Source organism: Anoplopoma fimbria, chromosome 15 (genome assembly GCF_027596085.1).
Source record: "Anoplopoma fimbria isolate UVic2021 breed Golden Eagle Sablefish chromosome 15, Afim_UVic_2022, whole genome shotgun sequence".
Taxonomy (NCBI): Eukaryota; Metazoa; Chordata; class Actinopteri; order Perciformes; family Anoplopomatidae; genus Anoplopoma; species Anoplopoma fimbria.
This window is the reverse complement of record NC_072463.1, coordinates 5,560,449-5,586,342: the sequence shown is the minus strand read 5'-3', so window position 1 is coordinate 5,586,342 and position 25,894 is coordinate 5,560,449. Positions and strand designations below refer to the sequence as shown.

At 40.6% G+C, this 25,894-nt stretch overlaps 3 protein-coding genes across 6 annotated transcripts in view; 2 read left to right on the top strand and 1 right to left on the bottom strand.

Annotated features, from left to right (window-relative positions):
* Nucleotides 1-847: 847 nt before the first annotated feature.
* Nucleotides 848-5,622, bottom strand: LOC129103183 (tetratricopeptide repeat protein 9A). Its single transcript, XM_054613510.1, is given in 4 exon segments — nucleotides 848-1,654; nucleotides 3,907-4,089; nucleotides 5,034-5,138; nucleotides 5,141-5,622. Coding segments are annotated over 4 exon segments (771 nt in total). The 5' UTR covers nucleotides 5,541-5,622; the 3' UTR covers nucleotides 848-1,571.
* Nucleotides 5,623-7,601: 1,979 nt separating this feature from the next.
* med6 (mediator complex subunit 6) lies at nucleotides 7,602-11,990 on the top strand. The gene is made up of 8 exons (XM_054613512.1): nucleotides 7,602-7,681; nucleotides 9,287-9,446; nucleotides 9,598-9,689; nucleotides 9,962-10,044; nucleotides 10,164-10,272; nucleotides 10,497-10,612; nucleotides 10,748-10,775; nucleotides 11,320-11,990. The coding sequence occupies exons 1-8, from the start codon at nucleotides 7,660-7,662 to the stop codon at nucleotides 11,448-11,450; spliced, it is 741 nt and encodes a 246-aa protein (XP_054469487.1). The 5' UTR covers nucleotides 7,602-7,659; the 3' UTR covers nucleotides 11,451-11,990.
* Nucleotides 11,991-14,576: 2,586 nt separating this feature from the next.
* The window catches only part of pcnx1 (pecanex 1), a 36,731-nt gene continuing 25,413 nt past the window's right edge, over nucleotides 14,577-25,894 (top strand). For all 4 annotated transcript variants that reach the window (XM_054613465.1, XM_054613464.1, XM_054613462.1 and 1 more), the window contains exons 1-6: nucleotides 14,577-14,934; nucleotides 17,380-17,594; nucleotides 20,265-20,370; nucleotides 22,350-22,386; nucleotides 23,832-23,897; nucleotides 24,003-25,739. In XM_054613465.1, the coding sequence (XP_054469440.1) occupies nucleotides 14,782-14,934; nucleotides 17,380-17,594; nucleotides 20,265-20,370; nucleotides 22,350-22,386; nucleotides 23,832-23,897; nucleotides 24,003-25,739 (2,314 nt within the window). In that variant the 5' untranslated portion in view covers nucleotides 14,577-14,781. The remainder of the gene's footprint in view (nucleotides 14,935-17,379; nucleotides 17,595-20,264; nucleotides 20,371-22,349; nucleotides 22,387-23,831; nucleotides 23,898-24,002; nucleotides 25,740-25,894) is intronic.

Below are 25,894 nucleotides of genomic sequence, written 5' to 3'. Positions count from 1 at the left end.
AATACTTTCCCAGCACAGTTTAACATTTAGCAGCTAATGAGCCACATATTAACCTCAGGAGTTAGTGGAAACCAGCAACAGTTTGTGCTTCTTACGATTAGCATAAGACATTTTAGTCAGCTAAAAAGAAAGATAGTTACCCGGCAATGTTTGAAATACCATGTAGGTTGTTTTCCAAGTATTACTGCTGTCCTGATTGTAATTCCAGAATCCTCAAAGACTCTTCTTATAATCTGGATGAATTTTATCTCTCTATTATAATTTATCTATTCTGTTTCCTACCCAGGTAACTAATGCACATTGGAGAAGTTTCCCGTTTTTGCTTCCTGACAGGAAGGGTTTATTTGAACCCAAACCACAAGTTTTTCCAAAATCTAACCAAGTAGGTTTGTTGCCTAAATCTATGGAGAGTTCTAGCAAAAGGCCCTAAAAGCAAACTTCTCCCATGTGCGTAACTAACTGGCTGACATTTTTGTTTGGATTAGGAGACACCGTTACTTCTGCATTGTGACACCACACTTGATTGTATAATTTTCTTTAAATATCAACTCCATGACCTGACTTATTACTCCACCCTCACCATGGCAGATACCAAGGTGAAAGGGTATAAAATCATTTCAATAAGTTTTGGTTCACTTATGTATTGACTCATGTTGCCTTACAGGAACATGTATAGAATGTACAGAAAAATGAAAATCCAAAATTGAAGGGAAATACACTTCTTTTATCACAACAACAAAAAGTACTTCAATCAATAGACACATTTATTACACGCATACCTTTACAATAAACATACAGTATTTTTTTTGAAACAGTAATGCTGTGAATGAAGTGCTTTGTTTTGGCATCAATAAACACAAATAGCTTGTCTCTCCATTATATTTTTCGTGATCCATAGAAAGTAGCCTATTTACATGTTGTGATATGTCTCTTAAGTTCCTACTGCAATTAGCACCCTTGTGCTCTTGATGTTCTTGCCGACACGTTCTGAGTTAGAAACCTCCTTAATGAAAGCACCTTTACTTCAGATATAATCGAGAGTATAAAAAAAACCGTATCTTTTGTTGTACTTTCAAAATCAAAGTATGGTGGTGTAGGTGGTTGTTACTCATTTACTCCGTGCCCTTTAAGAGACATCTTGTGCGAGGGAACGTGCTAATTTGCAGTTACGCTCGCCTGCAGACATGCTGGACTCACTCTGAGGAACTTGTTGCTCCCGTCTCTATCACAAGTGTCGGCCTGTATGTGCAATGTTTGGACTGGCAGTGCATCAGTTTGTAATGGTTAAAAAAAATGCTTGGGATGGATTCATACTAGAGCAATTTTGGCGTTTTTTGGAGACAGACACTCAGCATCAGGTGCGATTTAAATTTTAAAAGAAGAAGAAAAAATGCTTCAAGCACACAACAATGAAGTTCAATCACATAACTGGCAACCTGGATGTTGTGCAAGGCAAAAGCAAACGAATATCTTTTCACACCAAGACCTCTGACTCATGGTGTGTAAGGTCTGGGTGGCACACGGTTGGGCTGAAATTAGTTTCGGGTGAGAAGTCATCAGACAGCCAGTGCTTATGTGGCCTCCTTCTTTTCCCTTTGGGCATTCCGGCGAATCTTCATCTCTGTCAACTGGATGTAGCGGATGGCGTTGGTGTCTGGAAAAACAAAGACAGGAAATAAGGCTGATTTATTTCCTACTCAGACGGGAAATGGCGCATCAGTAGGCACATAAATCCTCCGTAAACTGAACACAGTGTTACATAGTAAAGTGGATACAGGAAAATCATCTTTGGAAATGTTTTTTCAGGAGCAGCGAATAAAAATGTTTTGGTTTCCAGATACAACACAAAGCTTTTTTTTCTAGTTTATCCTGTGTGTTATTTAAAAGGGTCTTACAGGACCCACACTGGCAAGCAATTACAAATAATGAAATTATCAATCAATTGAAACGTTAGCAGAAGTGAAGTTAATGATTGCACACTATGCAAAGCGAAAGAGAAGAAAAAAAATAGTTGAATCTAGAAAATAATTGATCACAGCTGTTTTCCCCCAAGGTGATGAATTCCACCTGCAAATTTGAAAATTGATCTTAATTAGTCCTACTCTAATTCTCTGAACAAACTAATTAGACTTTCATTGATCTTATTCAATCTTGTAAACGTCATTTAATGGTTGGAATATGGTGTATATTTTACATGGCAATATGTATTTAAAATGAGCAACACATATCCACCAACTAGGATCTTCATCTGGGTTTTGTTGATCATTTAAAAAAAAAAAAAAACATACATGCGCTGTAGCACCATAAAAGAGACGTTATTTATTTTATATTAATCAAAAGGGACACTGTGAGTGAGACCAGCCAGAAACGTAGTTTGTTTTGTTGTGTTCCTCATAGCTATGGTTCCCAAAATGAGGCCTGGGGACCGCTGCAGGTCCCTGACAGGTTTCTAGGAAGTCCCCAGAATATTTATTGCTACTTCAATTTCTCCCCACAGATGTTACAGTAGAAGAAGAACAGAAAAAGGTAACCCATGGGAGATTTTGGCTGCTAGCAGTGATATATGGTTACAAGCACGCAGATGACAGTAACAAGCAAAGAAGCGTTTCAATGCACAAACAAAGGAAGGGAAGGAGAAGAAGAAGACTGCAAGCTAGTAGACATGAACGTAAACAATGCAGACGAATACGCTCTGTAGATGATCTTTGAAGAGAGAAATCCAATCAACATCTTTTCCTTCCAGTCTCTAGCTTGCTATTCCTCTCCTGTCCTGCAGTGGTGCCAAGTGTTTCCCCAAAGTCAGTCCTCACCTGACTTCCACACCCACCTGCACACCTGTTTCCAATCCCCTAATTAGATCTCCAGCATATTTGGGCCCAATCCCAAATTTCCCCACTAAAGCCTTAAAACTGAACCCTCGGGGTCTTAACTGACGCCACCTGTTAAATGGTTGCGTGTGAGAGGCTGCAAGGGACAGCACTGTTCTCCAACATATCACGTTACCATGACAACATCATGAAATGTTTTGTACAATTGCGGGTATTTATTTTTTACCCTGATTTTGAACGTCTTCCAGGCTTTTGCCTCACAAGATTAGAGGTAATTGTCAAATGATGTATTTACTTATCTTGTCAAAACAGCTTCAATAACAAAATATAATGTTTGGTGAATAAATATTATAAATATTATAATCTCTGCACGCCTCAAAAGTATGTGAATCTGTGAGTGTGGAGACTGGGAATGGGCCATACATACTAAGTATCTGCCCTTTCCCCCTCGGGTCTCTGGCCTGCTCGTCTACAGACCTTTTTCACTGAAGACATTTTGTCATGTCACAGTTGAAAAAGCACAGTTGTATATAATATAATAATAAATGGCTGAGTTCCATTTATAGTCTTCAGTTTCAGCTTCCTGGTATTGCGCATGCTGGCTTCCTGTCACACTGTCATGATTTACTGGGATATTTTAACGTTACTAGTAAGTAACATCTCTTCTTTTCCTACTAAGAAAAATGTAAATGTCTACTGTGAAAGGTCCTTACTATGCATCCTGTTGAAGTTTTATTTGTATTATTAAATTGCCGGATTGTGATTACTCAGTATGTAAGCAGCATTTTAATGTTGTAGCCAGGTTGTGCTAACTTACCGTATATACTGTTTGGCCTATTAATCAATAACAATGCATGATTTCTTTGTTGATCATATATATTATGTGTAAAATCATAACAAGTAAAGTGTCCGGTAATTATAGCTTTAAACAAATTAAGTGGTGTAAAAAAAATGCTGTATTTTGCTCTGAAATGGAGTGAAGTAGTAGTAGAAGGTGGCTATAAACCAAATCAAATCTGCAGTTGTAATGTTATTTTCATGGAAGAAAACCACCATAAAGACGGTACTCAGTCCTGACCTGACGGTTCCTGTTTGTGTGACTCCTTCAGGTAGTACAGGGCCTTCTGGAAGTCTCCTAGGTGGTAATAGGCCACTCCGGATCGGTACAGGGCCTTGAAGTTCTTCCCTTCCTTGTGAAGCACCTTCAGACAGTATTCCTTCACCCGTTCGTAGTTCACCAGCTCCATTTGCAGCAGGCAGGCTGGCGTGGGAAACGAGGAAAAGACAGGAGGAGTGAAAAAGTTACTGATAATAACAGATGAGCCAATGTTTGAATTTCATTATACAGCAGGATTGCGGCTGTGTGTTCTGTCAGGCAGCAAGAAATAACAAATATTCTGAATGAATTTGCCAAATGTTGATTAATATATATCATCAATATTAAGTGTATATTAAAAGAAAGTGAGGCAGATAGTGGGGTAAGCCTGAGAATGACTCATACTCTTCATGAATCATTCATGAGCTCAGGAGTATTCCTTGAATCTTTCTCTGTTGAAAATACAGCAGATATGTGTATGTGTGTGTGTGTGTGTGTGTGTGTGTGTGTGTGTGTGTGTGTGTGTGTGTGTGTGTGTGTGTGTGTGTGTCTGTGTGTGTGTGTGTGTGTGTGTGTGTGTGTGTGTGTGTGTGTGTGTGTGTGTGTGTGTGTGTGTGTGTGTGTGTGTGTCTGTGTGTGTGTGTGTGTGTGTGTGTGTGTGTGTGTGTGTGTGTGTGTGTCTGTGTGTTTGTGTGTGTGTGTGTGTGTGTGTGTGTGTGTGTGTGTGTGTGTGTGTGTGTCTGTGTGTGTGTGTGTGTGTGTGTGTGTGTGTGTGTGTGTGTGTGTGTGTGTGTGTGTGTGTGTGTGTGTCTGTGTGTGTCTGTGTGTGTGTGTGTGTGTGTGTGTCTGTGTGTGTGTGTGTGTGTGTGTGTGTGTGTGTGTGTGTGTGTGTGTGTCTCTGTGTGTGTGTGTGTGTGTGTGTGTGTGTGTGTGTGTGTGTGTGTGTGTGTGTGTGTGTGTGTGTGTGTGTGTGTGTGTGTGTGTGTGTGTGTGTGTGTGTGTGTGTGTGTGTGTGTGTGTGTGTGTGTGTGTGTGTGTGTGTGTGTGTGTGTGTGTGTGTGTGTGTGTGTGTGTGTGTGTGTCTCTGTCTGTCTGTCTGTCTGTCCTACCGGCCAAGCTGTTGTAACACTCCAGCTCTGCGTTCTCCATGGCTCCCTTCTGCTCATCTGTCAGCCTGCTGGACTTGCTGATGGTGGGCAGGAGGGGGGACGGGGCTTGGAGCCGGTGTCCGGATCCCCCAGCACCCTGCACAGCCCCTTGATCTCCAGCAGAGCGCGGTGGTACTTGCCGATCGCCTCTCGGTACTTCTTATCCTTGTAGCACTGGGTGCCCTGGCACTTGAAGTCCAGTGCGCGTCTCACGACGTCGGCCGGCTCGTTGAGAGACGGTTGTTTCAGCATCGACCCACCGTGATGCCTCTGCTGCTGCTGGAGCTGGTATCTGGCATCTTTGGTCCGGCTGCTGCTGCTGCTGCTGCTGCTGCTGCTGCTGGTGGTGCTGGTGGTGGTGATGGTGCTGCTGCTGCTGGGAGGCTGCGCGCAATGCTGGAGCCTCGGGGAGCCGCCGCCAGTGCCGCCGTCTACCCTGCCGTCGTGCCCGGCCTGGATCAAGCTCATCTTCCTCGTTATAGTATATGAAAGCCGGCCTGGAGATCGGAGGCTCTTCACTGCATCCTCTCGGCCGCAGCTCCGTCTTCTCTGCGCGCAACCCTGCACGATGCGCGCTCCTCAGCTGCAGCCTGCGCTCGTTATTTTTCTCCTCTCCGACGAGCCTATTGGTCGATTATTATAAGGCCAGTGGTCCTATGGGGGTCCTCCAGCAGGAAGAGGAGAGGGTTTTATTTCATTATTAGTGTATTTCGAGATAATTCCATCATAGGTTTGTTTGCAATCTGGACACAACATCTTATTATCCTAAACCAGATTTACTATGTTCCCTTTGGAGATGAGGTTTTATTCACATAGGACAAATCCAAAAAGCCTTATTGATTCTGAATTGACCAAAAAATCACATCAGAGATATTATATTTTAATTTATAAATATTTTCTGTGAAATATTGTTTACCTGAATAAACCTTCATATATGTCGTGTTCCTCATTCTTATGTCATGTATCATTTTATAGTCAGTATAGCCAAACAAAAAAAACATAAAAACCTTTTTTTTTTTTTTTAATCAGACTAATAATTAATTATTAATAATGTCTCATTTTTATTAGATTTATCTGCAAGTCCCTTTTGAAATCACAATATTTCATCCCACTCAAACTAAATGCTTGACACAGTAATAAAAGCATTAGAGGACCCCCCCCTCCTTACACTTAAATATCTCGTTTAGTCTCTCGCTCTTTCCTAAATGGGAGGAATGCAGTCATCTCCACTCAGATGAATCAGATAAACATCATCCAGCCTGTCGTCTCTGCGCAGCCTCTCTGGAAACACACTCATGACACACTCCAGCCCATAATGACGGGCTATGATGTCATTCTAAGCCGGGTTTATTCGGGGTAATGTCCTTATGGGCCTTTTCTATGAAGAATGGAGCAAGGTGATGAGTAAGGCCGTCCCTTTTACCCTGAGAAAAGAGCTTTTCATGTCTGACTGCCATTTTATCTACAACACTGAATGTGTGTGTGTGTGTGTGTGTGTGTGTGTGTGTGTGTGTGTGTGTGTGTGTGTGTGTGTGTGTGTGTGTGTGTGTGTGTGTGTGTGTGTGTGTGTGTGTAGTCTGTGTATTCACCATGCTAAAAACCCATCTGTCCTGTCACAGTCACAGGGCAGTAAACTCAGCTGTCTGGGTGTGTCTCTGGAATTTCAGCTCTCTGGAGCAAATGCTGCTGATCAGAAATAAAGACCAGGAACCATGAAAGCTGTTACATTTGACTGATTGCGTAATGCCCCAAAACTGATGCTTGTTTAATTGGGATAGGCATACAGATGTTGTCAAGACGGATGCACTCGTGCACCAACACTTGCCTACGTCTGTCATAGAATTAGATTTAAGAGTTTGTTTGAAATGAAAATGCAGATAGAAGATTGACAAATCAGGCAAAAAAAAAAAAAAAAATACAAATAATTTATATTAAAGAGGAGATTGGGGGTATAAAAGACTAATGTAATATAGAATAATTGGTCTATAATATATATATAGCTTTAATAGTTTTTTCTGTCTGTAAATATAATATTTCAGTTATTGTTGATTTTCTACTGTTTTTTATTGCTTATTTATAAAAAACTTTTATTTCATTTTTATTTTTATCTTGTCTTTCTTTCACTATGTCTCTTGTGTGCACTTTACTCTATGCTGCTGTAAGCCTGCAAATGTCCCCACTGCGGGACTAATAAAGAATTATCTTATTATTATATTCCTTTATTGATCCCCATGGGGAAATTCAAGTGTTGCAGCAGCTCAACTACACAGAAACAGATAATAAATACACATATTATACAATAAAATAAAAATAAAAATAGAATAAAATAAAAAATAAGAATACAAATAAAAAAAATCAGTATATCTTATCGTTTATCTTATCTTATCTTATCTTATAATAAAAAAATATAATAATTAAATCATACAATAAAATAATAACAGAAGTGTCTCTTTTTTGTCACATGTTCTTGTCTATTCAAATTCATTTGTGCCATTTTATTCCAATTGAACCAATTAAAGACGACGTCATCAAACTGCGACCGGAAGCACACTGACGACGTCATCTTTGTGAGACATTTGTTTACATCATGGCGACGGTGGATTTCAGAGGTAGCTAAGTCAGCGGTCTATTCTTTTGTTAGTTATCTTTGTGTAGTGATATTTAATAAAGCAACAGCTGCTGTGTAGATCTGCTGTTTGAAGCTTTCACTTATATGTGTCAGAGCTAGAAGCTAACTTTAGCCACGGTTAGCATCTCCTCCCTCCTGTTAGCATGTCGGCTAACTTAGCTAATGTTGACTAATGTAACTAATATGAATGAATTACACCGATAAGATAACTTGTAACGTTACTCAAGGGCTCAGCTGTTATTAGATAATGGAGGAGATATATAAAACAATTCATCTGTGTGTTATACAATATAATACATGACACATGACAATAAAAACACTGTGCAATAATAGTTAAAATAGTTTTTTTCTGTCTGTAAATATTATATTTCAGTTATTGTGTTTTTCTACTGTTTTTTATTGCTTATTTATAATACTTGTTTTTTTTAATTTTTAATTTTTCATTTTTTTATTTTTTTTTTTTAATTTTTATCTTGTCTTCTTCTACTATGTCTCTTGTGTGCACTTTACTCTCTGCTGCTGTAAGCCTGCAAATTTCCCCGCTGCGGGACTAATAAAGGATTATCTTATCTTATCTTATCTAATACTATTCCATTCATTTCAGCTTAATACTGGTATAAAACTGAAAAACTTAATATAAATGCAAAACCAGAAATTGTTTAATTGCCAAGTACGTTACACATGCAAGGAGAGTTGTCGAGGTGATTGGTGCTTAACAGTAAACACAGTGCAATATTATAAGACATCATTTAAAAATAGAAAATATGAACATTTACAATCAAATATGGTCAACAAATAAGAGTAGGTTAAAACAAGTATATTATTAAAGTGCCAGGTGGATAAGAATAGAGGAAAAGATAATAATACGTTTTATTTGGTGGAGCCTTTCATGGCACTCAAGGTCACTTTACAGCATATCAAATCAGTGGTGGGGCACAATGAATAACGGTAAAACATCGCGATAATAAAATAATTAACATGTAAAAGACACCTAACCCCAAGTGTCTAACTGTAACAGATTAATAAAAACATAAAGGATTGATTATTATTATTATTAATAAAAACATCGCGATAATAAAATAATTATATGAATAAAAGATGTGCAAGAGTGTCTAACTGTAAGAAATTGTCCTGGGGATGTAAGTGACTGAGTCAGTGGGGGTCCCGGGGTTTATTGATGAACCCGTGTGCAGATGGGAAGAAACTGTTTGCCCTGATTTTGTTCAGTCATAAGCAACATAAACATAACACAAAATATTCACAAATCAAAACAAAAACCCTTTAAATACAAAAGACCCACCCAAAGAAATGTGTTTGTGATTAAGCTATTCTGAGATGCTTACTCAGGTCAAACAGTCCTGATGGCAAATTCCTGATTAAAGCTGTTTTTTATTATCCTTATATTTAAAACAGAGCCGGACATTATTACCTGAAGCGGATACTGATGATGTGTATAACATTAATGCCTGCTCTATCCAAAAATCCTTTTATAATTTTGAACCTCACATGTAACCAATGTAAATGTACTAAGAATGACCTGCTCTCAACTGAGGACATTAGTTACAATGTTTTGTTCAATTTGCAGACAACCTCCTCGGGATATCCTGGGTGGACAGCGGCTGGGTACCGATCCTCAACCCCGGGAATGTTCTGGACTACTTCTCTGAGAGAAGTAACCCCTTCTATGACCGAACCTGTAACAATGAGGTAGTGAAGATGCAGCGGCTCACTCTGGAACATCTGAAGTAAGTTTATCTTACACAGTGCAATTTGGTGTTAGTTGCAAAAGAAATGCACATAAATTAAAATAAAGGAATTATGTACAGAGCTGCGAGCTGTAGTAACGAGTGTCATTAGTACAACTAAAATCAAACATTGTTTCTGTCTTATTCTCAGTCAGATGGTTGGAGTGGAGTACATTCTTCTTCATGCTCAGGAGCCAATCCTTTATATAATCCGGAAACAACAGAGGCAGTCGCCTACACAAGGTGAGCAGTGTAGCGTCTGATTGCTACTGATAGCAATTCCTGAGCAGCCGGATGAATTGGAGTATCGATGATGCAGCTCACAACAGTTGTCCTCCCTATTATTATTATTATTATCATCCAGCTGCATAGTATATTTTATTTATTTAAATGCCAGATTTGTGATTATATGAGCTAATACTCATGGCTATCACAAAAACCACACACAATTGTGTATTTTAGGCTCTATTTTATGATCTTTATTGCCACTTCAACGATATGTTTTCATCCTCCAGTGATTCCTATGGCTGACTACTACATCATAGCAGGAGTGGTGTATCAGGCCCCAGATCTGGGAACAGTAATCAGCTCCAGAGCGGTGAGAATTTATAACTTGATCCTGTAAAATACACTTGGAGCAGAGTATTATAAAGGTGGTTTATGTCGGTATATTTTGAAACCACAAAATCATGTCACGTTAATCAACATCTGTTGTAGCTTTCTGCCGTCCATGGAATCCAGTCTGCTTTCGATGAGGCCATGTCGTATTGTCGCTATCACCCATCCAAAGGATACTGGTGGCACTTCAAGGACCAGGAGGAGAGAGGTTTTTGCAGTTCATTTAAACTTATAGTTTAGACTTTTACGTGATATTATTCAAACTGGGATTGTTCCTGTTATGAGATAACAGATTTTTAAAAACAAATAGTGAAGACTACAAGAGCCAGAGCTATGGTGCCCTGCAATCCCAAGATGTTTATAATAGTGAGTTCAAGGTTAATATGAGTGACTTTGGAATAAGCTGATTAACTTCTTTTTTTTTTTTTTTAGAAAAAAACAAACCTAAGACTAAGAAGAAAGAAGAACCGAGTTCATTGTTCCAGAGGCACCGTGTTGACACGCTCCTTTTAGACCTCAGGTCAAAGTTTCCACCAACGTTCTACCAGGTACACGTTACACTGACTCACTAAAATGATTCACGTTATACATTTTCCATCTTTTCTTAAGAAACATCCAATCCTGCACTTTTTTTCATGTTAGTTCGATTGCCTATAATACTGTATTTCTTTCTGCAATTTTAGCCCAAGCCTGGTGAGAAGCCAATTCCAGGTATGACCTTAAAATAGTTGCATTATATATTTAGATCCTGAAGTTACTTAATAAATACTGTCAGTGGACATCAGCCCTAAATGTTGAAAGAGCTGTAAATTAAGTTATCTTCTGTCCTTCAAATTCTGCCTTTCTATGGTTTTGCATTTTTATTTTGTGTACACTTGTGGTATTATTACACTTTACCTTAGCTCTATGTATAACTGGCAATGTAACATCGTCTCAACATTCAGAAATTTGACATGTGACATTTTTAAAGTAGGTATTCAGATTTTTATGACGGTGTGAAGATAATAATAATAAAAATAATAATAATACATTTTATTTGTATGGCGCTTTAAAAGGTACTCAAAGGCACTTTATATTGGTAAAGACATAAACAATAAAATAAATAACAATGTAAACGAGGCAGAGAGATGACATTATAACAGAAATAAAACAAACAACAACAAGAAAAAAGACATACATAACAAGCATCACAGTATTTAAACATTATCCACAAAATCGTCAACGTTTCCTCTTATTGCATGCTCTTGTGTTGCAGTTGAGGTGAAGAAAGAGCCCGAACCCCCCACAGAAGCTGTTAAACAAGAGGAAAGGGAGCCAGCCACAAAGTCCTCCGCCCCAGCTCCGCCGAGCAAACCGCCTCCTGAGAAGAGAGCAAGACTGCAATGAGATGAAGAGTTATTAGTCCGACACTCTCGGGAGATGGAGCAAGGAAACTTAAAGTCCTACAGCACTAGACAAGATGGTCTGCCCCTCTGCTCATTGGATCAGTTTACAGGAGGTTAAGAATGAACTGGCACAAAAAGAAAATGCCAGTTGCTTGTCTCAGTGCCAGAACTACTTTTACATTGTAACCTAAGTCTTGTGCACGTGGTGAGTTTGGCATCATGGACATTTCAGGCAGCTGTACTACAAACAGGGGTTAACTGCTTGATGTCAACAGGCATTTAGCAGAATTCAGGATGAGGTTTATTTGACGATAAGCTGACATCAGCATCAGCGTCGGTTTACTGTCGACATCAGCGAAATATTTGTGTCGTAATCATTTCAGTGCTTTACTGGGTGATGTGTCACAATGCATCATCTCATCTGTAGAGCAAAAAGCTTCTTGACAGCAGCACCTCTCTCTTTAATTACCAATACTTTCATCTGTTTTTTGTAAGGAATATTTCTTTTGTGTGTTTTTGTATTAAAATGTATCAGCTTCTGTATCCTGGTTTTTGTTGTTATTTGTTTGATGATTGTTAACAAGTAATAATATTTAGTCTTGCTTGATCAGTGTCATGATCTGAGCAAAATCTCTCTCTCACTCTATATAAATCTATATAGAAACATAAAGAGAGATAAGATAAGATAATCCTTTATTAGTCCCGCAGCGGGGAAATTTGCAAAAGAAATATAGAACGCTTCATGAATTTGCGTGTCATATAGGTACATGTAGTGGGGTAAAAAGTACAATATTTGCCTCTGAAATGTAGTGAAGTATAAATACCTTTTCATACCACTACATATGCCTGACAGCTGGAGTTACTGGTTAATCAACAGATTCAGATACAACATTTAAAGTTAACTAAACAAAATGCATTGTAAATAACTAATGCAGACCCCTTACCAAAAGAACAGTGTGTAGTTGAGACCCTTATCACTTTTCAGATGTCTATGAGTTGTTGGCAGTCTCACCAAGGAGATATCTCACCTCTAAAATCCTCAAATGGATTCTATTGAACTACTGTCCAAGGTCCAAAGAGATACAAAAATGATCAGTATTTCACAGAAAAAGCAAAGATAAGAGAACAAATAAAAACAATAATAATAATAACTTTATTTATATAGCACCTTTTAAAAACAAGGTTTACAAAGTGCTTCGACAGACAAGCCAGCAAAACATTAAGAACAATCGTTAGGATAAAACTAAACAAAGAAACAAAATGAAATAACAAGTGACAATCAAATAAACAAACAAAATAAATAAAATAATGAAATAAATAAAATCAAGTGATATTGGTAAAATATACAAACAAATATACAAATATAACAAATATAAGATAAAATACCAAGACCAAATGAAAATGAAACAATAAAACGACATCACATAACATGTGTGTATTTATCTTGCCCTTTTGAAAGATGTGGCTACCCCCTTAGGTATTACACTAACAAGCCTTGTAATGGGTCATTTTATATTGATTTAATTCCTGAGTGCTTCCACTACTAATGACTTATTTTCTAAAACTACAAAATTGAGCAGCAAATGAGTTTTAAAATGTGAGAACATGTCCAGCAGGCGTCACCATTTGGTCATACATATTTAATCTGAGCTCCTAATTGCCCAATGATACATTTTATTTAATGCATTTCTTTCTTTATTGCTATAACTCCCTTGTCATGTTTATGTCAGGATATAATGCCATTTCACCAAGAAAGAAGGAAAAAAAAAAACATGGAAGCACAAAGGTTGCATATTCTCCTGTTCTATCTATATACTGTACATTTTTATTTTTATTCCTGTTCTATCTTTATTTTGTTGTATAGTATGTGTATTTATTGTCTGTGTAGTTGTATAGTATGTGTATTTATTGTCTGTGTCTGTGTAGTTGTATAGTATGTGTATTTATTGTCTGTGTAGTTGTATAGTATGTATAGTATTGTATAGTATGTATTTATTGTCTGTATGTAGTCTGTGTATATAGTATGTGTATGTATTGTCTGTGTAGTTGTATAGTATGTGTATTTATTGTCTGTGTAGTTGTATATGTATTTATTGTCTGTGTAGTTGTATAGTATGTGTATTTATTGTCTGTGTAGTTGTATAGTATGTGTATTTATTGTCTGTGTAGTTGTATAGTATGTGTATTTGTTGTCTGTGTAGTTGTATAGTATGTGTATTTATTGTCTGTGTAGTTGTATAGTATGTGTATTTATTGTCTGTGTAGTTGTATAGTATGTGTATTTATTGTCTGTGTAGTTGTATAGTATGTGTATTTATTGTCTGTGTAGTTGTATAGTGTGTATTGTGTATTTATTGTCTGTGTAGTTGTATAGTATGTGTATTTATTGTCTGTGTAGTTGTATAGTATGTGTATTTATTGTCTGTGTAGTTGTATAGTATGTGTATTTATTGTCTGTGTCTGTGTAGTTGAGCTGCTGCAACACTTGAATTTCCCCCATGGGGATCAATAAAGGAATATAATAATAATATTGATTTGGTTTTAAAATGGGAGAACATGTCCAGCAGGCGTCGCCATTTGGTCATACATATTTAATCTGAGCTCCTAATTGCCCAATGATACATTTTATTTAATGCATTTCTTTCTTTATTGCTATAACTCCCTTGTCATGTGTATGTCAGGATATAATGGCATTTCACCAAGAAAGAAGGGGAAAAAAAACAAAACATGGAAGCACAAAGGTTGCATATTCTCCTTAATATTTAGTAATAATAAAAAATTAAAATAAATTCCCCATTGTGGGACTAATAAAGGATTGATTATTATTATTATATTGATTTGGTTTTAAAATGTGAGAACATGTCCAGCAGGCGTCGCCATTTGGTCATACATATTTAATCTGAGCTCCTAATTGCCCAATGATACATTTTAATCAATGCATTTCTTTCTTTATTGCTATAACTCCCTTGTCATGTTTATGTCAGGATATAATGGCATTTATATAATATAATGGAAGGAAAAAAAAAACATGGAAGCACAAAAAGGTTGCATATTCTCCTTTTCAGGTTCCTGGCTGTTAAAGCACTAAGCAGGCTTCCATGGCTTCCTACCGAGAACGGATGCCACGAAGAAGAAGCGTCTCGCAGGGCGTGGTGGGATAGGAGTCTGGTCGGTGGAGGACTGAGAACACTGCCCCAGCTGGCCGGCTTGCAGCAGAGAAGATGGCTGCAGAGGAGGCTGTTCTCAGGCCAGCGTCTGCAAACAGAGCACCGTTTGTCATGTTCAGAGGCGACTAGCCCGCCTGGCACCCCGGTCGGAGCGGATAAAGCAACATGGGGTCGCAGACTCTGCAGATCCTGAGGCAGGGGGTCTGGGCTTCAGTCACGGGCGGCTGGTACTACGACCCCGATCAAAACACGTTCGTCAACGCGCTGCATCTCTACATCTGGCTGTTCCTGCTATGTTTCCCTTTCACTCTCTACATGGTGAGCCCTGTTGCCTTTATTATTATTATTATTATTATTATTATTATTATTATTATTATTATTATTATTATTATTAGACTCCCTTGTGTTTGTTTTCCTGACTGTTGACACCGTGAGTTAACCAAAGCAAGTGTCCGGATCCTGAGCGTCGGTCTCGGTCTATTATCTGGAGGAGCGGATACAATGTAGCGTCTCACCAAACTGACGTCACGGAATATTTCCGTTACGCAAAAAAAAAAAAAAAAAAAAAAAAAAAGAAATGTTTAGGAAAAAAAAAAAATAGGTTTAACGCAATAATACGCAGATTTAAAAAAAGGTTATTTTGAGAGACAATAAAAGGACAAAATAATGTGGTAATGAATGGCTGCTGCCCTCCTCCTCCTCCCTCCTCCTCCCCCACCTGGAAGATCACCATCCACCAAATAGATGGGACCAGAATGAGCTTTTGTTTGAATTCTGAGTTCATCACAGCGGTTGATTTGATTCTGATCAGTGAATTGAATTCCCTCAACCCCCACTCCATCCTCCATCCTCCATCCTCCATCCTCTTTATCTAGTAGTTTTCATCCTGTCATATCTACCAGTCTTTCAGAGGCCACCAGCTGTGACTGCAAGAGCACAGCTGACCAGGATGTGACAGTAATCTGGCAACTTTAATGTCCAATTTTTGTTGCACTTATTGTATTTTTGTTGCACTTATTGTATTAGTTTGTTTCTGCACTGTTCTGTTGCTCTGGTTTATGCACTTATGACTTCTGGTGACTAGTAGTTCTCTTGAATACCTGTGTTGAATACACTTATTGTAAGTCGCTTTGGATAAAAGCGTAAAATAGCGTGCTATATTTAATTCAAAACTGAGCAGATTATGTGCAATACATATTCCAGTGTCCAATATATAATCATGTTCACTATGTAAGCTGAGGATTTAACATTAAAAGTAAAAAGAACATAACATCTTATCTGTGGTAGAAGTACTAGAAGAAGAAGAAGTACTACCCTGAGCCTTCCTCTTAGCACTTATTGTATTCGTATTAGTTTGTTTCTGTACTTTTGCTCTGGTTTATGCTCTTAGATGCTTGTTTAAGAAAGGAGATGCACTTATGACTTCTGGTGACTAGTAGTTCTCTTGAATACCTATGTTGAATACACTTATTGTAAGCCGCTTTGGATAAAAGCGTCTGCTAAATGACTGAAATGTAATGTAATGTAATGTCCAAGAAGTGCTCAGTTCATTTGTCACAAGGTGTCTTTGTTTGGTTTGGTTTTTTTAAAGGAACTGCTTTGTGTTTACTTTTTCTAAACTGTCTAAGGATTCTACTCTGTCTAATCAATACACTTCAAACATAATCAACAGATTAATACATTTTAAAATAATAACTACTATATAGTACACTATATTTTTTGTCCGCCATTTGATTTGAGAGTCCAAATTCTGAGTATGCACTCCAAAAACTCCCACATTGAAATATAAAAGTTATATCCTTGCCATGTAACAATCCTGCAATGAGGAGGTAGAGTCTAAACTGTCTAAGGACTCGACACCGCCGTATAAGTTATAGTCCACTTGTGCATGTTGTTTATAGGCTGTTTGTCCAATATTTCACAATCCAAATGGGCTCCAGGACAAGCTGAAATGGCAGTAAATGGTTGTGTTTTTTTTAAAACATCTTTATACATGTTCTCAGTGCCAGGAAATGGTTGTTTGCTAAGCATGCTAACTTTCTATATTGAGAAGCTGATGATTCAAAAAAGGGGTTTGTGGTTTCCCTTCTATTCCTGGAGTGGAAATGCACCGGTCAGCTCTGTGGATTATATTGAGCCACAGATCTGAGTGCTGCTTCTGTTTGTATTAACTGCAAACAGATGCAGCCAGGGGGGATAGCTCAAGGACAACAGAGACGCAGAAGATGGAGCTCAGAACCCTCGTGGTGAACGTACAGGTGTCTCCTTTTCCTAGGAAGCTGCACAATTGAAAGAGACATTTAAAAGATAATTTAATGCAATGTCGGTTTTTTTTAACACGCTGGCCTCATAAATAACTGGCTTAATGGTTGTAATAGTGCATTAAATCATTGTTTCAGCTGTGTTTAGAGGAGCTAACTTAGATGCAGTAGTTGGTTGCAGTTCACAGGTAGCTCCTCATGACTGAATGTCCTTCAGCAATACATGAATAAATTGCCTACCTGTGTCATAGTAATTTTGGGGGAAAAAGGGAATTTAAAAACAGTGAGAGCTTTTTAAAAATGATTTTCTCCTTCCTTTTGAGCATATTTTTCATTTTCAAGAGGGGCAAAATAATCTTGGACACTAATAATAATATGCTATTACAATATCACTCATTGGCCCGTGAGAAGAATGATTCAAATAAAATATACAGTCGTCTTCCTGTTGTTTCTATAATATCAGATACCCTGAATTCACTAATGCTTCTTTTTCTAATGCAAGGCACTGCAACCAAGCATGGTGATCGTGGGAATCTACTGCGGTGTTATTGCTGCCATGTTCCTGCTGCTGAAGATGGTGAATTTCCGCCTCCACAATGCCCTGGACGAGGGGGAGGTGGTGGAGCACCAGGCCAAGGAAAGCCAGGGCAGCAGAGGCGGCACCGAGGGGGCGAACGACGGCGGCGTCACCCGTCGGCAAGACAGCAACGGCCCTGGGTAGGTTCATGTCCCGCTCGGCCCCAATGGAGGAAGGGATCTCTGGGGGTTCAGGACTAAGACGCTCCAGGAGTGTGACTAAGCTGCCTCGGATGATGAGGCGGAGACAATTAAGGCTGTGTAGGAGTAATGTGCATTAGCTGGAAGATGTCATGCTTCCTGATCAGTGATGATGAAGAGTCACGTGGAGCGTGGTTGTGGAGTTTTTTTTTAAAGGTGATGTAATCTTGGAGCTGAGGTGAAAGGTCAGGTTCTCCAGTGGTGAAAAGACACAGGTTACTACACAGAGAATCAATTTGAGGCTTTAAAGGCTTCCAGATAGGACAAATCTAGCTCAGCTGTAACCGCAGAAATGATTTCTACTTTTCACCTTTATTTAGGGGAGTCACCTGCAGAAAGGGAGAGATATTAATAACAACAGACATTTCAATTTATTCGATGACACACACTGCTTAATCACCAGTGCATCCTCTGGGAAATTTACTTCCAAAGTTGCAGGTATTCACTTGTTCAATTACTTTTAGTGCTTTTTTTTTTTTTAATTTGTGCTGAAAAGTGTGTTATTGATTAAGCATACTCAAAGGTACCCTGTGGAGTTTTCTTGGAAACAGTATTTTTACTAACAAAACACATTAGTTGCGTCCAAAATTACATACTCAATGGTTCAGCACACTTTTGTGTAAACAACAGTAGTATGTATCATTTCAGACGCACTGAGCAGTAATTACCACATCACTTTCTGAGCGCCCCCTTGCTGGTTGGAGACGCGTAGCCATGGTAACCTGCAAGCAAACAATGATTCGTGAGGTCTATTACTCCTAGAAAAGTGAAAGCTTTGATTTGCACTTGAATTATTGATGTTACCAGTGTCTGTTATGAACTTTGACATCGATGCCGCATTGCATTTTGGGATGTTTATGTCGGCGTTGTGTCCAGTGTTTCCAAAATGTAGTATTTCACTAGAAATAGTACGCAGTTCAGGTGTTTGTATTCTTGAGGCCAAACAGACGAGTGGATGAGAATGAATTTCCTTCCTTATAAGACACTTTCAAGTCCAATTTTGTGTTTTGAAATGTTTGAAACAATCATTGTTTACATTCACGTTTACTCATTTCTCCTGGTGCATTGCCTCTTGCTGGCCACGTGTAGACCAGTGATATGCTGTATTGTGAAACAGTTGGCAGCAACGTGCATCGCGTCACCCACATTTATGCCTTGGCCCACTCGCAAGACATCCATCCAGAGAGCTACAAGTAGTGGCAAAGTCCACAGGGTATGTTTTTCTACCTGCTCTTTACCCAGGATGCAGCTGGTTTTTCATTTATTCTCACTCTGTTTAATGCTCTGCTCTGATGCCATGGCACAGGCATTGCTGGAGAACTTGTCATACCTCTTATGCCACAGGTTCCTCATAGAGTACATGACCTAACTAGATTTTGGAGCATCTTACTGCTTAGATTGATATCTCTAAAAGCACTGAAAATATTCAAAACACAAAAATTCACTCTGAAACTCGTATGTTTTTATAGCCAAGTGTGTTGACAGTGAAATATGTGCTTAATGATGCTTTGATTGAGGACATTAATGAGCTCATAAGTACGAGGGTAATGTTTAGCATCGTTGAACAATAACATTAGCAACTAATAATTAATTACACAAGCAAGTTAGTTACATTGATCATGTCATCAGTTACAGCAAATTCTGTTCAAAATAACATATGACCTCATCTCTGAATGCCAGGATTTGGTCCTTTTTTTCTTTTGTTAATGACGAGGTTGAGCTCTCATTCAGAAGGAACCAAAGCCAGTGAGGTTCCGGCGTTTTACTGCCCATGACGCGAAGAAGTGACTCATATTCACATTCCAGAGGGAGTGCTTAGCGGGACGCTGAGAGAAGGGAAAGGCAACAAGAAGAATGAGAGCTCCTCGACCACAGGGGCAGTTGCAGCTTTGCCCACACATCTGGAGTTACATTCCGGGTTGTTTGAGTTTACAGTAGAGCAGGCGAGCCGAGCTGAAGTTGTTTAAGTTGTTTTCTGCACCACCCACCCATTTTTCCCCTCACTGGTCTCTTTTTCTAGTCTCCGCTCATCTGCTCTCTGAGTTGTTGTTCATTAGTTGGAGTGTTTGTGTTGTGGTTTGACCCGTTACGGAACGTTTTTGGCATATAGAAATGATTTATAGACGATCCCTGGCAAGTTGTTTGTTTCGACATACCGAACGGTTAAACAAGCACGTCCGAGCTAAATATAGGCCTAGGGAAAATCTGCATGGAGGCTTTGGTCTGTTTTTGCTCCTTCAGTTGATTTTTTTTTAAAGCCCACATAACAAATATGAAATACAGGCCTGTTTAATAAAGTTACATGATTTGTTTAGCTCTAAATTGAGTTTGATGTGATCCAACTGTACGTCATCGGAACAAGATGAATAGCACTCTTCAGTCTGTGCCATCCATTCAGAATTAAGGGAAGGAGTGCACTGTGCCTGTACTGGTAATACCAATGTGTGTGTGTGTGTGTGTGTGTGTGTGTGTGTGTGTGTGTGTGTGTGTGTGTGTGTGTGTGTGTGTGTGTGTGTGTGTGTGTGTGTGTGTGTGTGTGTGTGTGTGTGTGTGTGTGTGTGTGTGTGTGTGTGTGTGTGTGTGTGTGTGTGTGTGTGTGTGTGTGTACAGGGACCCTGGAGGGGGTATTGAGATGTCAGACTTCATCAGGCAAGAGACTCCACCAGTGGACTGCAGCTCCAGGAACTCCTATATTGGATTGGAGTCTCACCAGCAGGTAAGCAGAGCACTGATCTGCTGCATATCGTATACTGGGCTGAATATAAGATGACAGTAATTACAAGACCCAAGGCGGCTGTGGCATAGTGGAGAGCAAGGTAGTTCTCCAATCGGAGGGTCGGTGGTTCGATACCCGGCTTCGGCAGTCGATGTGTCCTTGGGCAAGACACTTAACCCCAAGTTGCTCCTGAAGGCTTGCCATCGGTGTGGACTGGATGTTGCATGAATGTTAGTTAGAGTCTGATGGTGGCACCTTGCATGGTAGCCTGTCATCAGTGTGTGAATGGGTGAATGATATGTAATATACTACTGATTGTAAGTCGCTTTGGATAAAAGCGTCTGCTAAATGACTGTAATGTAATGTAATGTAAGACCCTTTCCTCCTACTGTTATAGGGAAGAGAAGATAAATATACATTAATATATATATAAGTATTTTTTTGTATTTGTTGTATTTAAAATGAAATACAGCAAACATGCAATACTATCGGCCTGCTGGTATTTCTGATTCCATCCCAAAGGGAATCAGCATTAACAAGTTCATGCATGTATTAACCAACAATCATCTGTTCTACTCAGCACAAACAAGAAGAGTCAGAGAAATACAGACAGACAGTGTTGAATGTCTGATGACGTTTATTTCTTGCCCTCAAATGTAAGATTGACCCCATTTTAAAAATTACGAAAAAATAGTTCTTCTTAATTCTAAGGATATTATATATATATTGTATTGTATATTATATATATATATATATATATATATATCAATAATTGACATAAACAAATGAAAGTATTTGTGTTTTGGAATCCTGGTTGCGAATTGTAAAATGGCGACACACATTGGTGACTAAATGGACAATCAATACACTTCAAACATAATCAACAGATTAATACATTTTAAAATAATAACTACTATATAGTACACTATATTTATTGTCCGCCATTTGATTTGAGTGTCCAAATTCTGAGTATGCACTCAAAAAACTCCCACATTGAAATGAAAAAGTTGTATCCTTGCCATGTAACAATCCTGCAATGCAATGCTTTGAATGGTGGGGTTGTTGATGTAAATAATTCCAGTCGTAAGACACTACTACCCACTGTTGTAGAGGGAGTTATGAATGTGAACAAGGGAGACTAACTGTCTTTCGAAATACTATGTCAGCCCAAATTAACCAAAACAAACATACTTTGGGATTTGAGTGTCTAAAGTAGTGATTTTGTTTCAGAAGATGTATATCCGTACTATTGTGTTTGCTTTTGAACAAGATTGTGTCTATGTGTCAAACTGAACTACATCTGACTCATACTAAGCCAAAAGGAGCGGTTTGTTGACAAAAATAGTTCTGCAAATCACTGCTAAACTGCTGCTAAACGCTAAAGGGAACAATCTTCCCACAAACAAGCATCATCTGTTGAGGCCTTACAGCTTTCAAACCTCCTCCTGTACTGTGTTTACTCTAACCCATCCAAGATGCACAAAAACAGCTAAGACAAACCCAAGGAGTAAAAAATACAAGTTTAGGATTGACTTTTGTTATTGCTGGACAAGAAGAAGTAGCTGTTTGTGTGTTTGTGTGTCTGTGTGTGTAGAGGGATCTTGTCATTAGCTATGATCCTCACGTAGCTCGCTGTTAGATGATATCTCCATACATATTCAAAGTTATTTATCCGTTTCATCCTGTGAGATATATTTAACCTCTGAATCCCCACGGGTGCTGTGCTCTACCGCGTCCTTGAGTCGCTAATCGGCCCGCATGTTCTGCTCAGCTGCTGTGTACCAACTTGGAAGGGATGCCAAAACTTTATTTGTGACGACAGTGAAGAAGCGCCGGCTGTTTATATCACACAAGCTGCATCTTCTTTCGGATGTTGCATTCTCTCATGATCACACGTCTTTTCAATTTGCTTTGATGAACATTTAACACTAGGAAACAGCTTTTGGTATCCTGACAATATCTTTTTATTCAAATTTCAGATTGCATCCACCCATGGAAGAGCAACAGTAGCCAAAGGTAACTATGACTACCTCTTAAACAGGCCCTATTATGCTATTTTCTGGGTGCATATTTTTATCTCAAGTTACAGTTACATGTTTACATGCGTTAATGCTCATAATCCTCCTTGTTTTTCTCATCCTGGCTGTCCTGCAGCACCGTTTCTCACTCTCTCTCTGAAACGCTCCGTTGTAGCACTTGCTCCTCCCTCCAGAAAGCAAAGCCTGTCCTGATTAGTCAGCTAGCCCGCTCTGTTGTGATTGGTCAACGTTTCACATTTAAAAAAACTCTTCCTCCGGAGCTTCAGCTCTGTCTCTCTCTTTTGTTGTTTGAGGGCCAAACTAGCTGGAAGGAGTTTTACGTCACTTCCATTGTGACCATGAACATTGTGACCTCATAAAGTTACAGAAGTGAAGGAGAAAATTCAATCAAGCCGTTTCAGGCAGCTCAGGAGCTTCTGAGGGGGAGGGTAACTCCTTTTAGGCGTGGACTTCAGGTTTTACACTCTACGGACCTTTTACACGTACAACAATATATATATAACACACTAAAGGAGAGGGAAAATGTGGAAAAGCATAATAGGGCCACTTTAATGCATATCTAAATCATTGCCCTTTGTGTCTTTGTATGAACTGATTTGTTACAAACATATTACTCCCATATAACTCTACGCTTTGGTTTAACAGTCTTTTTGTGACCCTGTGATGCATTTTCTTTTCTGCGTGATCGCCACATCCCTGACCATGATCACCGCAGCTGCCCAGGAGATGTAGTCTGACTCAGCGTTACTGTGACCTCCCCAGTCACACTTAGATGAGGCAGCTTCAGACGGGAACTGTTATTCACTGTAATAACCAGCATGGGAGTCATTCTCCAGGAACTCTCTATTGGAAAACTGAGAAGAAGACAATTTAATGAACTGGTAGCTTTGATATTGGGTCCATTTTTCTGCGTTGGACTGAGGCGTCTACGTTGTCTGAATAATTCAGCGAATCTGTTCGATGCCATTCTAATTAGCCGACAGTTTGTGATGACAGGAAGTGGTTGTGAAGTGGGACAAGGGCACTGCTGGGGTTTAGCTTTTTAATCTTCTTCCCTTCAAGGATTCCGTCCACTCAGACTGTCCATCACAAACTCCCGGGAAGTATCACCGAAAGAGAGACTCGCAGGATTTGAGGAGCAGTGATTGCAAAGAACAGTTAGATCTTTGTTCAAAAGTTATCTGGCAGAGCCATCAGGGCATTCAAGGATTCTATTTAGAAGAGATCGTAATATTTGTTTTTTCCAGATATACAACTTGTAGCCCCTTGAAGTATTCATTCTGAGAAAAGGTGCAGGGCTATCCATTTCTTTATCCTCTGTTGACTCCAGTTATGTGGTGGTGCCCCGGGTGAGTGGTTGTGAATGTATAAATAATTGATTAAACTTGTCATCTCTTAATTGCTTTCTTCCTATCTTTGCAGGAGATGTGGGAAAGACTTCAGACGACATCAGTTTGACTCTTGTCGAGAGCTGCAGCCACGATCATGGTAAACATGCCAAGCATTCACAAACAAACAAAAACATTTCTCATATTACTGGCTGCAGCATCTCAACAACATCCTTAAATGTCTCTGTTCTTTGTGTCCATTTAGATCTGCTATCAGACACAAAGATGTACTGCCTCGTTCCCAATGACTCCTTCGCGTCCTTGCAGCCGTCAACCTCCTTGTGTCCTTCGGAGCTGTCCAGGGAGCCGGCTGATCTCTGTACTTCTGCTGCTTATCACTTCAGCCTGTCGCACTCCTCCTGTGACACCGAGGTGACCACCAACGCATCCATGCAATCTCAGAGCTACAGGAAGGAGCTCCGTTCTCGGGGCCTGCCTCGGACCTCTAGCTCGGCGGGTTCTGCTTTCCCCGACCCGTGTCTGCCAGACTTCACTCTGTACCCTCCACCCAGGAGAGGTGGCCTTGACCCTGTGTGCGAGCTGGAGACCGCCAGACCGCAGAGGCCAGGGGTGTGTGGCAGGGACGGGGCGGAGCGCCTCTACCAGCAGGACCAAGCCGTGCCCTCCACCTCGGGGATGGAGTCTTATAGGCACAAAGAACCACGCAGAGTAGCCCACTCAGCCTCCAGGGAGGCAGGGGAGGGGAGCTCAGGACTCTACCAGGTGGAGGTGGGCGGTGGTGGGAAAGGTTCTGTTGGGGGAGGAAAGTCCCAGGGAGGGGAGCGCAGTGCTGATAGCCTGAGGAGTTTAAGTACTCGCAGTAGTGGCTCCACCGAGAGCTACTGCAGCGGCACAGACAGGGACACCAACAGCACCATCAGCAGTTTTCACAGTGAACAGACCAGCTCGACTCACGTGGAGAGTCTGCTCTCACTTTCAGGGGACGAGCGCGTACGGGACAGAGGAGACGCCGCATCTGCACCCGCAGACGGTAGGACTTCAAGCCTCGGCAGTATTAGCTCCCGAGGTCTCAGCAACCTTCCCTCCAGGGAGGCCAATAAAAACCCTCACGCCAACGAGCTGACCGCCAAGCAACCTGCTGACACACCGTCCTCCGCGACCCAAGAGCCGGTAGAACCTGGCAGGTCACAGGACGAGCCCGGCATCAGGACCAATGCCGACGGCTCGACAGGCGTAGCTGCCGCCGAGCAGGAGCAGGCGAAAGACGACGGTCAACCAAAGTCAGCCAACAATGTTCAGAGGACTTCCTCTCTGTCAGCGGGGCGCAGTGGTCGCCGGCGGACCGGCAAGAAAAGGGCAAGCAGCTTCGATGCCAGCCGTCACCGGGACTATATGTCCTTGCGTGGTGTGGCCAAGCCTTGTAGTGCTGTGTTTACTGGGGGTGGAGAGGAGGACTCCAGCGACCAGAGTGAACTCAGTTGTGCCTCCAGTCTCCGCTCCACCCACCACCTAAGCACAGACAGCTCATCCAGCGCCACGTCCCGCTCCTGCCACTCACCAGAGGGCTGCTACAGGGCCCTGAAAGCCAAGCACACTGCGGCCAACGCAGCCTCCTCCTCCACAAGAAAAGCGGCGGTGGTGATGGTGGCGGCTGAGGCAGGAGTGCGAACCGAAGGGAAGCGGCGCAACTCCCGCCGTACCCCGAGCACAGGCAGCGCCAAAACGCACGCCAGAGTGTTGAGCTTGGACAGTGGTACGGCTGCCTGCCTTAATGATCCCAGCCGCCTCGGAGCCCCGGCTGGGCCGCGGCCCCTTACCACCTCCAAGTCGGACCTGGAAGCCAAAGAAGGGGAAGTCCTAGACGCGGCGTCCCTGCTGGGTCGGGCCTCCCAGCTGGAGTCAGTGACCCGCTCCAGAAACAGTCTGCCCAATCAGGCGGCGTTCACTGAGCCTCAGGATGCCACTGCTGCTTCCCTGCGGGGTACGTACCACACACGGCGCTCTGACATACTGTACACATTACATTCTGTCTGGTTTACTACTAGCGTTTAATGACCAGTCCACATTTCATGTCCTCTGAATTGCATCACAAGAAATGTTGTGTTTTACCCAAACCACATTTAATGGGCCGGATTT